Source organism: Gastrolobium bilobum, unplaced genomic scaffold (genome assembly GCF_033153095.1).
Source record: "Gastrolobium bilobum isolate Gb01-03AN ecotype WA unplaced genomic scaffold, APGP_CSIRO_Gbil_v1 utg65958, whole genome shotgun sequence".
NCBI classification, from domain to species: Eukaryota; Viridiplantae; Streptophyta; class Magnoliopsida; order Fabales; family Fabaceae; genus Gastrolobium; species Gastrolobium bilobum.
The window spans coordinates 40-15,770 of NW_026898750.1; the positions used below are offsets into that span (position 1 = coordinate 40).

General features: G+C 37.8%; 1 protein-coding gene across 1 annotated transcript; it reads right to left on the reverse strand.

Annotated features, from left to right (window-relative positions):
- Positions 1–11,172: 11,172 nt before the first annotated feature.
- Positions 11,173–15,191, reverse strand: LOC133283851 (probable disease resistance protein At1g61300). The gene is made up of 2 exons (XM_061480763.1): positions 12,093–15,191; positions 11,173–11,718 (listed from the first exon to the last, which is right to left on the reverse strand). The coding sequence occupies exons 1-2, from the start codon at positions 15,189–15,191 to the stop codon at positions 11,173–11,175; spliced, it is 3,645 nt and encodes a 1,214-aa protein (XP_061336747.1).
- Positions 15,192–15,731: the final 540 nt, after the last annotated feature.

Below are 15,731 nucleotides of genomic sequence, written 5' to 3' on the forward strand. Positions count from 1 at the left end.
TGCTCAAATCGGAGCACTGTAGCCCAAGTTAGGAATATTTGAAGCAACACAAGAGAGTGTTGGTCACAGGCCCAGCGCGCTTCAGCGCGCTACCGGGCGCTCAAGCGCGCGCTATCGAGCGCTAAAGCCTCCATCTGGGCGCTTAAGCGCACGGAGGCAGTAAGCATCAGGCATTCCAGTGTGGATGGGCGCTTAAGCGCGAAACAGGGCGCTCAGGCGCGCTATCCTGGGCGCTCAAGCTCCCACGGGGACGTTTTAGCGCGCAGAGACAGAAGCATCTCCTCCTTCAGTGGCGAAGGGCGCTTAAGCGCGGACCAGGGCGCTCAAGCGCGCAACCCTGGGCGCTTAAGCCCCACCCTGGGCGCTAAAACACGAGGGGGCAGTAAGCCACCCAACTTTCTGCAGCAAGGGGCGCTTAAGCGCACGCCAGGGCGCTCCAGCGCGCAATCCTGGGCGCTTAAGCCCCCACTTGGGCGCTCCAGCGCGAGGAGGCAGAATGCATTGGCACTCGCAGGGGCAGCAGGGCGCTTGGGCGCGCTCCTGGGCGCTTAAGCGCGCTGCCAGGGAATTCCAATTCCCACATTTCTCAAGTCCAAGCCTAGAGGAAAATGCATCCCCATTACAAACCCCAAATGTCCATGCCCCAAAACTAAATCCTAGCACTCATCCAACCTCTCCTCATGAGATTTAGCTAGAATTTGGGCAGCATGACCTTTGTTTTCTCATCGTTTACCAGTTTAAACGAAGAGGGTACCTAATTGATTTTCAGCCCAACCAATTCAACACTCAATACATAACAAGCATGCATATATTGAATTCCAAGTAGGCATCATTTACATTACATATCCTTTACAAATCATAGAACTTAGCTTACAAAACACTATGATCATTCCCTTGGCTCCCATCAACAAAAGGTGTAACCAAAGGCATGAGCATAGGCTAAGTTCATCCAATGAATCAAGATATACAAATGATCATGGGCTTTCAAAATAAAATCCTATACATGTCAACTACAAAAGGCATGCATAAACTCAAAGAAGTGCCATATTTCATGCATGATCTAGGTATGGCCACTTGCCACCAGAGGCTCCTGCAGCATCCTTACCTGAAAGGGGGTCCCCACAACACGGGGTGAGATATACGAATATATCCAGTAAACCAGGGGTCCTTGGAGCATCTCTCCACCCCACAGTTCCATATCAGTGTAATAGCAATAACAATAATAATGCAGTAAATACATATCTATGCAAAGTGCAATACATCTCCAGGAGAAATCCCTCGAGCTCTCAAGCTGTCCTAAGGAAACTCAGATGCAAATAGTCCTACTGGCCAGCTAACTACCAAGTATGATTTACGCATCGTCATGCCACATACCAACATAGGGAAACACCATCCTATGCCACACCAAATGCATACACATACGTATAACAAAACATTACACTATTTTATTGCATTTATATACACAATCACAACCTCCACCCTTTCAGGGCTTGGTAGAACAGTCAAGGGAATTACACCCAAGGTCCGAAGGCTTACCTCAATGCTTCAGTCAACCTTTGTTCACCACCAACAGGTTCCACAGTCAGTCAATTACAATACTTCACTTCTCAAACAAAACCTACACAAGGTTTAATGCAATTAACACATATTGCATCCAATAACATCTCATAGCTATCAACCAAGCTATACAATTCATACCAAACATAAGCATGAACTCACCTATCCAATGGAGCTAATCAAGCTCCATAGCTTGCTCCAATGGTTGATCACTCACGGTTGGTCCAAATGTCTCAATCCTAGACATCACAAGGACAAAATCAATCATTCATCTCACTAATTGTTCAACATGCTAGAATACCAACCAATCCAAGCATGAATTTTCCAATGTTACGAACAATTACCAAATGACTATCTAGGCTCATTTCCACCGATTAAATGACGTTCCTAGCATTTTTCACAACATGCTCTAAGCTTAAATCTTCCTAGAACATAGTCAATTCAACTACATTTCACCAAAATCCCAATTTACTATTCATAAACCCTAACTCATGCAAATTTCAAGGAATCATGAGGTTCAAGGGTTAGAATCTTACCACCAATGGTCACACAACCAAGGATTGATGGCTCCTCAAGCTTCAATGGAGGTAGAAACTCTCAAAACCCCAATTTTCACCAAAGGCCCGAATTTTTGAGAGGTAATATATCTCTCCACAATGCTCCCCACTCAAAACAAAGCAAGGATTATGAAAGAGGGCGAGATTCTAAGCGATTTAGGCTTTTGAATCACCCAAAACCGTTGGGATTTGCTCTCTCTCTCTCTCTCTCTCTTTCCCTTTTCTTCTTCCCTCTCTTCTCCCTCTCTTCTCTTCTCCTTTCTGGTTCGACGGGTTGGGTGGGAAATGAGGGGTTCTTTTTGGTGTTTTACCACTTAACATTGGTTAAGTGGTAACATGTGGGTATTGGTTCGTCTATCTATTCAACTCCAATAATTACCAAACTTTACCCAAAAGTCTGGAATATTATTCTAGGAATATTACTATTTTTATTTTTATATTTTGGGTACTTTTGCCAGTACCCATTTATACCCCTTAATTTTCACTGAGTACACTTTTTAACTCCAAAGTGACTCAGATTCATTTAATTAAGCCTTATACTTAATTTCACTCACTAAAACATGTTTAATTAATTAATTACACTTGATTTACTAATTAATTAAGATGGGCTATTATATTTCCCGGACAAAATGGCAATCAATTTCAATGTGTTTAGTTCGCTCATGGAACACAGGATTTGCCGCGATATGTATAGCGGCTTGATTATCACAACATAATTCCATAGGATCATCATGGATAACATCAAGTGAAGCAAGAAAAGACTTCAACCATATCAATTCTGCTGTCGCGGCAGCCATGTAGCGGTACTCAGCCTCTGCTGAGGAGCGTGAGACAGTGAGTTGCTTCTTTGTTTTCCAAGAAACAGGTGAGGTTCCAAGCATAATGAAGAACCCAGAAACTGACCGGCGAGTTAAAGGGCAGCTGGCCCAATCTGAATCACAGAAAGCATGAATTTTGAGATCACTTTTGGAAGAAAGGAGGATACCTTGGCCAGGATTCATTTTGATGTATCTTAGTACCCGAATGGCAGCCTCATAATGTGCTTCCTTTGGAGCTTGCATGAACTGTGAAAGAGTATGCACTACATAACTCAAATCAGGACGAGTGATCGTAAGGTACACTAGCTTGCCGACAATTCTTCTATAGCGACCTGGATCATCATAGTCAGGTCCATCTGCCAGAGCTAAGCGATGATTCTGTTCAATTGGAAACTGAACCGGTTTACAATCCAACAAACCTGTTTCTTTGAGGATATCTAATGCATATTTTCGTTGGCACAAGAAGATACCCTCATTGCTACGGGCAACCTCGATGCCCAAAAAATATTTCAAGTGACCCAAATCTTTAATTTTAAAACACTTGTTAAGATAAATCTTAACCTCTTGACATGCTTGGGAATCATTGCCTGCCAACACCAAATCATCAACATAGACTAGTATGGTCAAGAAGGAAGAACCACGCTTCAAAGTGAACAAAGTGTGATCTGCTTCGGATTGAACAAAACCGTATTTAATAAGTGAGGAACTCAACTTTGCAAACCAATTCCTGGGAGATTGTCGTAAGCCATATAACGACCTTTGCAAACGACACACTTTTCTTCCTTGTCCTTGATTAAAGCCTGCCGGTATGCGCATATACACTTCTTCGTCCAGTTCTCCATTAAGAAACGCATTATGAACATCCATTTGGTGCAAGTACCAACCTTTTGCAGCTGCAACCGAGAGTAGAGTTCTAACACTCACCATTTTCGCTACAGGAGCGTAAGTTTCATGGAAATCTTCTCCTGGAACTTGATGATTACCTGCAATTACCAACCTTGCTTTGTAGCGCTCGATGCTACCATTGGAATGATATTTAATTTTATATACCCATTTACATGGAAGGGCATGTTTGCCTGCAGGTAAATCAGTGATAGTCCACGTATTATTTTCTTCTAGTGCATGTATCTCCTGAGCCATAGCTTTACGCCAAACATCATTGGTCATTGCTTCTTTAAATGACCGAGGTTCACTACCTGCATCAATAGCAGCAACAAAAACTCGATGTTTTGAAGAAAAATTGTTAGTATTCACATAGTTGGCAATTGGATACCGTATACCTGAGGTGGAGCTAGAAGAGGTGAGACTGGGAGTGTATGTATGTGCCTCAATCAGATTACATTTGTAGTTACTCAAATAGGACGGAGGCCTTCGTGTGCGTGCTGGACGAAGAGAATCGTTTTGAGCTGATTCTGCACTTCTTTGCACAAGTTCGTGAGCTGAATCTTCATTCCTTTGTACGAGAGCAGGAGCTGGATCCTCACTCCTTTGCACTTGATCAGCATTTGATGTAGAATCTTCATTCGGCTCCCTTTCAGACTGATGGACACTCCCCCTATCTTCCAACTGCACTTCTGCCTCACAATCATTTGAAGTTGATTGAGATACTGGATTGGCAGAATCATTAGAATCTATTGGTATAAATGTAGGTAATGATGGGCTAGGTGTAGGCACACTTATAGCAACAAAAGGAAACTCATCTTCGTGGAAACTGACATCTCGTGACACAAAGAATTCCTTAGTATTAAGATCATACACTCTCCAACCTTTCTGCCCATGAGGATAACCAACAAACATACACCGCCTAGACCGTGGACTAAATTTGTTTGTAGGTTTTGGTTGTGTCACCGCATAACATAGGCAGCCAAATATCCTTAAGTGACTGTAATCAGCAACAGATCCATGCAAAAGCTCATAAGGAGTTTTGCCATTGAGAAGCTTTGTGGGAGTTCTATTAATAATATGAGCTGCTGTCATCACACTCTCTCCCCAGAATTTGATTGGCAAGTTTGCTTGAAACAAAAGAGCACGAGACACATTTAGAATATGCCTATGCTTCCGTTCTACCCGACCGTTCTGTTGCGGCGTATGAACACAGGATTTCTGATGAAATATACCATTGGCAGTGAATAATTCAATCATCTTGTTGGAAGTAAATTCAGTTCCATTATCTGATCTAATACTCTTAACTGTTGTATTAAACTGATTTTGCACCATTAAAAGAAATTTTCGTAACACACCAAAAGTTTCACTTTTGTCACCCATCAAACAAACCCAAACAGCACGACTGAAGTCATCGACTATCGTTAAAAAGTAATAAGCACCAGAGAAAGAGGAAGTGCGGTAAGGACCCCATGTATCACAATGAAGAAGATCAAAAATTTTATTACTCTTTCGATCACTAATGGGAAACGAGGATCGATTTTGTTTGGCACGATAACAAATATCGCATGCCTTATTGTTTACATTGCCAAATCGAATGCTACTAGAAAAAGGAATCAGAGAAAGTGCTTCGGATGATGCATGGCCCAACCGCTTGTGCCAAAGTTCTTGCGTATCACTGGAGCGAACTGTTAAAGCTGCTGCTTGGCTTGGTCGAAACACATACACACCATCCCTGTGATCACCCAATCCAATCTCCGTCCTCAGCTTGCGGTCCTGCAAAACACAACTATTATTAGTGAATACCACATCAACATTATGTTGTCGTACCAACTGAGATACAGATATCAAGTTACACTTTAAATTTGGCACAAATAAGACATTGGATAATGAAAAAGAAGGAGTAAACGAAACAGATCCTTGTTGCACAGCATAAGTAATAGCTCCATTGGGTAAACCGATTGCCAAAGGTTCAACATCTGTAACATTCTCCAGCAATTCCAATACCCCTGTCATGTGGCGTGATGCACCACTATCTATAAGCCAGTGACAATGGGAATCTTTACGATTTAATTTGTCCTTTGAGCGTTGCGGGTTGTCAACCAATGATAACAATTGTGTCACCACGTCAGGTGTCAGAACGGCGAATGCATTTGCTTGCTCTAGTGGTTCCTCCGTTTGAGCTGCGTGTGCACCAAATGGCTTTGCATGGAATCCTCCTTGTGGGTTACTGCTCCTATCACCACCGAAACGTCCACGTCCTCGTCCAGGTCCTCGTCCTCTGCTACCACCACGTCCAGGATAGCCAAATGCTTGCCAGCATCGAGAGGCTTCATGATTAGTTTTCCCGCAGTGAATGCATGGAGGACGTTCAACAAACTTTTCCCAATTCTCGTAGTTGGCTTCTCCTCTCAGCATAACGGTTGTTAAAAGAATCCCTGGGCTATCTGATCCAGTCAGATAGAATGGTGATCCAGGGTCTGATGGCTTCAACCTGCTGCTGTTTTCATTGGCCATCTTCAACAGAAGCTATCTCCTGCTCACTGCTTTCAGAGTCTACACGTTGCGGAAGTTTTTTTTTTTTAACAAGGGATCGCTCTGATACCATGATAAATGGTATCAATTGATAGTATTTCCATTGATTTAAAACTGTACATCAATGTATCTTAAATAGAATAGGCTGTTACGGCTGTTACCAAACAGTCTGTTACCAAATAGTAAAACAACTTCCTAAAGATAAGTAACTACACCTAATTACAATAGGACTCAGTTATACATATCCTAACAAACTGCAGGTTACAACATATCACAGCAAATCATAACAACATATAGAATCTTCTATTCCAACACATACTACACAGATTCAAATAAACAAATTGTATCATCGTCTCCCAAGTCTTTAAATATAGGGTCAGCCTCACTGTATATGTCAGTATATGTTTCAGTTTGGACGATCATGATTTCACTATGGTAAGAATAACAAGAAAATAATAGGAAAACAAAGAACTAGTGTTATGCCTCAACAATCACTAAGCAACATATTCATAAAATTTTAGCTCTTTAAGTGTTCGGCAACTCAATTTCTTGTTCCATCAAAATTGGTTTAAAACTGGGATCTATTAAGTTCAAAATCAGAAACATGGCGGCAATACTTTTTAGCAGGGGAACATATCTGTAAGCCCGGTTATATGCAATAAACTTAACCTGTGGATATGTTTTACGCTCAGAAATATTTAAAGGGCCTGGTGATGAAATAGCTGATTCTGAATGAGTTGACGATGTTATTATCTTGGCAGTCGCTGATGTAGTTCCTTCTTCAACACTTTTCTTAATACCCTTGACAAAATCAAAAATTATATTTAAGTGTGGACTGTGGAGCATAATTCCATTGAAAAAGATAATAAGCATAACAGGGGAATGCCTTCTCTAGAGGAGCAAGAAATGGTCCTAGTGATGTGCTCCTTGTTTCTGAATCAGTGGACATAGTTGCTGTTACAGTTTTCTCTGATGCGGAACCCTTTTGAATGCTTTGATCCTACATAAAAAATGCAAATAAGTTGCAATATATTTCTAAGAAGTATATGGAAGTACTATTCATATTCATTTCCTGTTATGTTTTTTGGCATGATGTACATGGTCAGGTGGTATTACATAATTTCCCTGAAGAGTTTTAAAGGTAGTATCAGGTTCTACCATATTTTGTTCGTTTCCTGCAATACTAATAAGAAGACCTTGAAGTGGACTCACATGTGAATGTGCTTCATCTAGACCGATATCCAATGAACTTGGACGTGGCCTTCTAATTCGTTCTGAATGTGTTGGTGAAATAGCTATTGATGGAATCTCTAAACCAGGAACTTTTTCAACAATTTCATGTTTTGCCTCAAGTGATTGTTTGGTTTTTGTCTCTACATAAATGAACTCATTCGGTTCAATCTCATCTTCTTGTTGATCAGTATTGACGTGTGAAGAAATCAACTCACTCCCGGATGCTGCTTGAACATGAGGCCCACCTGGAACTTCTTCAGTGATTTCTGCAATTTGATTTTGATTGATGGTATCTTTGTTATTAGAGTCTTCTTCATCAAGTTCACCAACCTTGTGGATGTCTTCCCTCATTTCAGCAACCATGTCTTTCACCTCATCCCAGCCAAACACATCCCAACATTCTATAATAAAGTATTATAGATCAAGAACTCCTTCAGCTAGTAGCTCATAAGAATTTTTGTATTTTTTTTAAAAGCAGTAAAGGTATAAAATTATTTGTCTATCTTTACTAATAATTATTAAAGGGTAATTGATTTCTTCTATTGCGCCTCAGAAAAAAGGTATCTACTGCTCATCCAAAACAAGGTGGGGTCCAGGGAAGAAAAAAAAATCAAAGTGGGGCCACACCTTATTTTGTGTCAACAGAAGACATTTTTTTCTCCAGCAATAAAAGAAATCAATTACACATAATTAAAATTATTCTCTAATTTTATCTTTCATATAATAGAGCTTTTATTAGTTAATGTGTAAACTTCTATTCAAAATTGTTTATGGGAACTAAATGTATCATGTTGTAAGAAGTTGGTTGTGTCATGCTATATATATATAACCAATGTGGATCCTACCACTTTTAAAATAAAAAGAAAAGAAAAGAAAGTTGTGGGGTTCACATTAGTTGCGTCTATAGCATGACACAACAAATTTCCTACAACATGATATATTTATTTCCCATTGTTTATATACTTCAATCAAACTGTTTAAAATTTTAAAGGAAATTTTCAAAAAAAAAAAAAAAACTCCTTCTAACTTTTCTCATAATCATTTATCCCCTCCCCAAAATTTTGAATCTTTTACACCCCTGACTTAAATATTTTTTATTATTTAGCCCCCTAAGTGAGGGAGGTAAATAATAAAAAAACTTTAAGTCAGGAAGATAACTGATAAAAAAATCTAAATAAGGATGTAAATGATTCAAAAAATTTGTAAGGGAGGTAAATGATAATTAAAAAATTCATAGGGGAATTTTTAAAGTTTTCCCAAATTTTAATGTTCAACGTACATGGAAGGCGAAGGTATATGAATAACTTTAATATATCTCAGATAATAAACAACTTTATTTTTAATTCTTAGGAGAATAAGTCGTAATTAAGAAATAAGAGTATAGTTTTATGCTAATTAGAATATTGACGTGTTTTGTAAGGGGACTTCCTAATTAAATTAAGAAATGAAAAACTCTAGATATTTATCTCCAAGTGCTTTGCGAGTAAAGTTAATACCTTTTATGAACAGTTGCGAAACTTTTTCAGATAAATTTTATAAGAATGGTTTAACAAAAATTGTAGAGAAAATCAACTATTAAATCAATTCCATTCCACTTACTAGATTATTAATGGTTTAAAACTTCTATTTTCCAAGTAAAAAAAAAAACTACTGCTCATTGTAATCAATTAAAAGGGCAGGGATCAACTTAATATTAATTTAATTCTATTTGTATCCAATGGTTTATGTAAATTCTTATCTTCAATAAATTAAAACCATTAGATGTAAAAAAATCAATAATAGATAATAGATATACAAAATTTTGTTCTTATACTGATATAAGTTGATTCATCCCACAATTAAAATCACATATTTGTAAAACTAACTCTTTTGTAAATGTTTGCATTAGAATAACTTAGAGACAATACCCACATAAAAAGGGATACACATCTATACTTTATAAATTTATTATTGATGACCCACTTGTATTAATAAGTAGTTAGTTTTATAAATGTTAAATTTCATTAAACTAATTGATAAATTGAAAGTTTGTTAATACGTCATTGCATTATATGTATTGTTTTTTGAGTAAACACCCTTTTTAGTCCCTGGCAATATCTACGAAGTCCTTTTCAGTCTCTGGCAATAAAAAAGGACCAAATTGGTCCCTGAAAGTACAAGAAAAGGGCCACTCTACATATTTGGGAGTTGACATAAGGACTAACATAGCCCTTTTTTTGTAATTTCAAGGACCAATTTGGTCTTTTTTTATTGCCAGGGACTAAAAAAGACTTCGTAGATATTGACAGGGACTAAAAAAGGTCTTTAGTCTTGTTTTTTATATGCATTATATGTAATTATATTATAAGAAGAGAAGTTATCTTAATTAATATTCTATACAAATTCTGATGAAAATAACAAAAATAAAAGCATAACTTTGTCCAAAATTTTGTAAATACTCCATGATACGGGGTACATTTGGAAGAAGTTGCCATGACAGAAATGTCAAATTTTGAATTATATTTTATGATTCCAAGCAATGCAATTATGTAGAACGAGCATGTCAAGCTTTTTTTTAAAATAAAAAATAAAAAATTACAGCATATAAAGTGTACCTTCATGAATAAGCATCGGAACCTTGTAAATATTTGTCGTTGAAGTCAAAGATAGTTTTGGACAATTATGTACGAAACGACTTGTTGCAGTCTGAAATTCAATCTCCCCGTAGAGGTTTGGTAGCTTGACAAATAATGCAAATTTCAAATTTGGAAGCTCAACTTTGTGATCACCTTGTTCACATTTAAATATTTCCTCTAGCTCAGATGCTTCTCTCATTATCACACTGTTTAGCTCGGGAAACACTTCATATGTGGAAACAGGGAAGACACATTTCAACTTGTTACATTTTTCTACCACAAGTACTGTTAGATTTGGAAGCTCAACTTTGTGATCACCTTGTTCATATTCGAATACTTCCTCTATCTCAGATGCTTCTTTTATTTTCACGCTTTCTTGCTCGAGAGACACTTTATATGCGGAAACAGGGAAGACACGTTTCAACTTGTTGCATTTTCTTACCACAAGTTTTGTTAGCTTTGGAAAGAATGTCTTTGGAGAGAGAAAGTTTGACACATTTCGATTCTCCACATCCTCTTCAATGATCTGCTTCAATTCTTCGCATTCTGTTATCTCTAGATTTTGCAATTGAGATAGGCATCTTGAAATAGAAGCAGAAAAGATTACTTCCAATTTTTCACATCGCTCAATTTTTAAACTTTCAAGGTTTTGGAGGCTAAAAGAATTTTTGGAACCCACAAAAAGACACGTCATTTGTGGCAAATCAAGCAAATGAATCTTTTGTAACCGCAAGTTCATTGGTTGTCCGTTTATTTCATTGAGACAAAAAATATTTTCTACTTCGGACCTGCCTACCACCAAATTTTCCAGAGTGAGGAAATGTTGCTGCAGGTTCCCAGTTAAGTCCTTTAATAAATAAGCACAAAATAATCAGATAAATAAAATTAGAATCCCTCTAATAATTTTAAAATGATATTTAGAGATGCAATAAATTAGCAACAAGAAGTATGATAAAAACTTTTAATATTGTAACTTCAAACCTTGGTGGTTGTGGCATCCTGTTGTCTTGAATCCATTTGAACCATCAAATCACCAATACATTTAATGGTTAACTGGGAACATTCATTGAGTTCAAACCCAGTCAAAGGTGGCGACGATGTGCGATAATTTTTAGGGCTAATGCCGATTAAATTTGGCAGATTGAAAAGATAGAGATATTTCAATGCTGGAAGATGAAGGTGAATCTCATTATGGTTTTGATGATCATCAGGGTACTGCCCAAATATATATTCCAATTTCCTACAAAAGCTCACGGAGAGCTTTCTTAATTTTGGAAAGACATTGCCCCAGTCTTTGCCACCGCTGTCATCTCCATTATCTATTATTATGTGCTTCAATTTACGACAATGCTGAACTATCAAAGTTTCCAAAACCATTGTTGGAGCAATAGACAGAATAAATACGGATTCTATCCTTGGAAGATTCCATAGTTGAATCTCTTTCATGTTACGCAGGATCTGGAATTGTTTTGAAAGACATTGAGCACCTTCCCAAAGCTGAAGATGGTATGAGTTCGATGCCTGTAAAGTAATCCCAACAAAAAAGAACTCAAATCAAACCACCCAATCTCTCGGTGGCGCAAAAGACTTAATTTTTCTATAATACATATCCTAAAGATTGGTTCACATTAAATGCAATTAATCAAAGCTTTTAAACAACTAGAATAGTATTCAACTTCCAAAACTATTGATACCGAAAGAAATATAACAATCACATACACAATACTAGTAGTGTATTCTAATTAATTCTCAGTTATTGGTGATTTGCTATTGTATTAACAGTAATATTCAAGGTTGGGATGTTTAATATGCACGGTGGCTATAAATACAAGGTACGTGCTATCAATCAAAAAGAGAAAGTAACAAAAGATACCACAAGAAGGTGAGAGGGTTACCGATGAGGCTGAGAAGCGATGCAATGGGATTTGAGCACTTGTGGAACTCCTCAATTTGTGTCTATATTTATGAGTCAATGTGAAGATATTGCATTTCATTGGCTCCGATTGCATTTGTGACTTGGAAGATAAACTCTTTCTGGACGAACACTCGGGACGATAACTTTTGGCAAAAATGTCGATGAAACTTGGCAAGGAAGTGAGCAACATTTTTTGCAATGAAGCAAGTACGACATCCTTTACCTCTTGATGCAAATCCAGCTCTTCATTTTCATGTTGGTATTTGCCAAATATGTATCCTATAGTGACAGATTCTAGTACAGGAACGTCTCGAGCAGAAAGGACCGGAAGTATAAATTCCAGTAGGGGACATCTCTCGATATAAAGAGTTTTCAATTTTGGAAACATTGAACCGGGACTTTTTCCCTTGTTATCATTATCACCATCAACTGTTTTGTCTCCCAATTCCTCCCCAGTTCTTTCATCTTCTATTATGTTTTCCAGTTGCTCACAGTCATGTATCCCCAATTCCTCCAACTGCATTAGGCTTTGAGAAGTCAACAATGGAAATAGGGTTACCAACTTTGGGCAATCCCGCAGTGTAATGGTCTTGAGATTGGAGACGTTTAGCTTGCTCTTAAACAATCTGCTTCGCAAAACTTTACAGGATTTGATACTTAGCGTCTCTAAACTCTTCAGAAAGTCAGAGGGAAGGGGACCATTGCATAGTTCTTCCAAATTTTTCATTTCCGTCAATTCTAGTACATTCAACTTGGAGGTGATGTTTTGTTCCGGAGTAATACGCCGACTGTCAATTAGAAATTGTAATTTTGAACAAGATTTCAAACAAAGCTTCACTAGATGATCTATCGGAACAGTATCAGGTATGAGATTTCTCCACTCCCCCTTAAATCCTTCTAGCTCAAGAGCCTCTGCTGTTTGCACCAGATCCTTGAATGTTGTTTCAGAGAAATAAGTATCAATATTTAGAATAGACACAAATTTTGATATTGAATCGTACGCTTCAATACCAAACCCATACCGATACTGATCTCTTATATGATACCTTTGCAATGCAGGAGGCAAGGTTATTTTCTTATGAATGGCTGAGCTGTGAACCTTGAATTTAATGAAATACAATTCTTCTAGTGATGAGCATCTTTCAATCACTTCAAATGCATTATTCCCTCCAATTTCACAATGATCCAACTTCAGCAATCTAAGTCTCTTTAGCTCCGCAATTTCACGTGGCAATTCGACCACTTCACAACGAACCAAATCAAGGGCCTCGAGGCTTTGTAGTTTTCCCAGAATAGAGATGTCACCTAATCTCAATCTTTCCAGGATTAGAGATCGAATATTCGTCAATGACTCGATTGACTGTGGCAATGATAGAGACGTTCTCCTCCAATCCTGAGATGATAAATGTAAAACTCGAAGCTTTTTCATATTTTCGAAGAATGACTTTAGCATTGCCATTGAGCCTCCTTCAACCATACAGCTAACTTTAAGAATCTCAAGTTCGGAATCATCAAACCTATAAGAAAACACATCCTTGTCGTTGCCTTCCAATAACAAATATTTCATACTCTTCTCCATTTTTACCAATGACATTTGATGTTTGTCAGACAAATTCATTGCTCGAATCTCTTTGTTAGCCATCAATAGAGCAACTTCTCGAACCAAGTCATGCATTTTTACCCTTCCTTTCTCAGCCTCCAATAATAAACTAGAATCTATGAGATCATATTTGGCATCAGCTACTTTTAATCGAGCAACATTGTATTTGTTAAAAACTTCCCCAAAAAGACCAGCTCCTATGCCATATCTAGTTAAAATTTCAGCAGGAAGCTCTTTATCTTCTGGGAACAAAGAACATAAGAGGAACAGTTTCTTGGCTTCTTCTTTCTCCAAATTATCATAGCTATATCTCAAACATTTATAAACTACATTCAAACTTTGATCAGCACCGTGTACGGGCATAGCATTTTTCAAGGACGTTAAGACATGATCCCATTTCTCCTGTCGTTGTTCTTGGCCCTTTAATCTTTTAGCCACAACTTCAATTGCAAGTGGTAATTTTCCGCATTCTCGGGCAATTTGATGTCCCTTATCCCGCAAACTTGGAGTTGAACTATCGCTTAAACCAGCAAACTTCTGGAACAGGGTCCATGCGTCTTCATCTGATAAGAGATCCAGATTAATTATCCTGTCGCATCCCATTGAGTTGAATACACTTACCTCCCGTGTGGTTAGAAGAACTCTGCAACCCTTGTGTTGGCCCCTACCTGGAATCCCTATTTTATCAAATTCGACATGCTTCACAGTATTTTCCCATACGTCATCCAATATTAGAAGAATTTTCTCACCATTGGTTAATCTATTCCACAGTAATCCTTGTCGTTGTGATTCAGTCTTGTCCTTCAATTCTAATTTCAACTGTGCAGCAATATCATCTTGAATCTTTCTTATGTCAGGAGTAGATGACACTGTAGTAACAACAACTTTTTTAAATTCTTCCAATTGCTCGAGTTCCTGACCCACTTCTATTGCCAATGTAGTCTTACCGATGCCGCCCATACCTTGCAACACGGTTATACAGTTGTTGTCATTTTTCAGTGCATTCAAAAGTTCTTCGCATTTCAACTTTCTGCCATTCAGAGAGAGGTAACTGTTTAAAGGAAAGCGTTTGACACCTGGATGATCAGAAGGTACTCCCTCAGTTTTCAAGGTTTCAGCTTCTTGCAAGAGTCCTGTAATCGCCTCCGTGTTTTTTGACAGTGCCTTTCCCTTACTATATCGCTGCCAGAAGGGACCCCATCTTAAATACCATGTCTTTTCTATTTTGGTGTCCTCTTGAATGGCCTTATCAGCTTCCTCTATCCAGTTAACGACATCATTTGGAGCATCTTGTGCGTTGCTGGTTGTCGCATCACAATGTTGCTTCACAGCCTTTAGTTTTGCTTCCAACTTTCCTTTTTGCTTTTTATTGTCAGCAGCATTGTCCCTCAAGCAACACATATACCCTGCTTCTTTTAATGCCCGGTCGATAACTTTATCCAGAACTTTCTTTGCCACTTCATTTGGGATATCCGTCATCTAAATCAACATCAATAGATGAAAGTTAGTCAAATCTTTACGACAACCTCCTATACATATTATCCAACTGCATGAATAAAATTCCACGTGGTTCTTCAAAAATAGAAGGAAAAAAAAAAACCATCTAACCGACATCTGTATATAGATATTTAAATGATATTAGAAATATACTTAAATATTTATGTTATTGAAAAAATAAGGGTGAATTAAGGATAAGGATTTAATAGTTAAGGCGGTAAAGATAATGAAAAAGTAGAAATCAATTAAATGTTATAGACCTCCTCATTAGAAGAGAGCTAATAGTACTTAAAATGAAAAAAAGAAAGAAAAGAAGAAAAAGAAGAAGAGAGTAGGAAATAACATGTTCTAACCTTTATCTAGAAAATGTAGTACACGTCTTATCCTAACTTAAGTAATGGGAAATTGCAAACTAAAATTTTTCCTAATGTAATCCCATACTCGCTTCAATGGAATCATGTTAAAGTTTTCAGATATCCTATCTTCTCAACTAATTGATTGGTCTTCTGATACATATTTTGT

What these genes read in the sequence shown, in the direction of transcription:
- LOC133283851 (XM_061480763.1), bottom strand. Translation starts at nt 15,191, where the DNA reads ATGACGGATATCCCAAATGAAGTGGCAAAGAAAGTTCTGGATAAAGTT. An exon ending in ATCGCTTCTCAGCCTCATCG is followed by an intron (nt 11,719 to 12,092) that starts GTAACCCTCTCA and finishes ATTACTTTACAG; the next exon opens with GCATCGAACTCATACCATCT.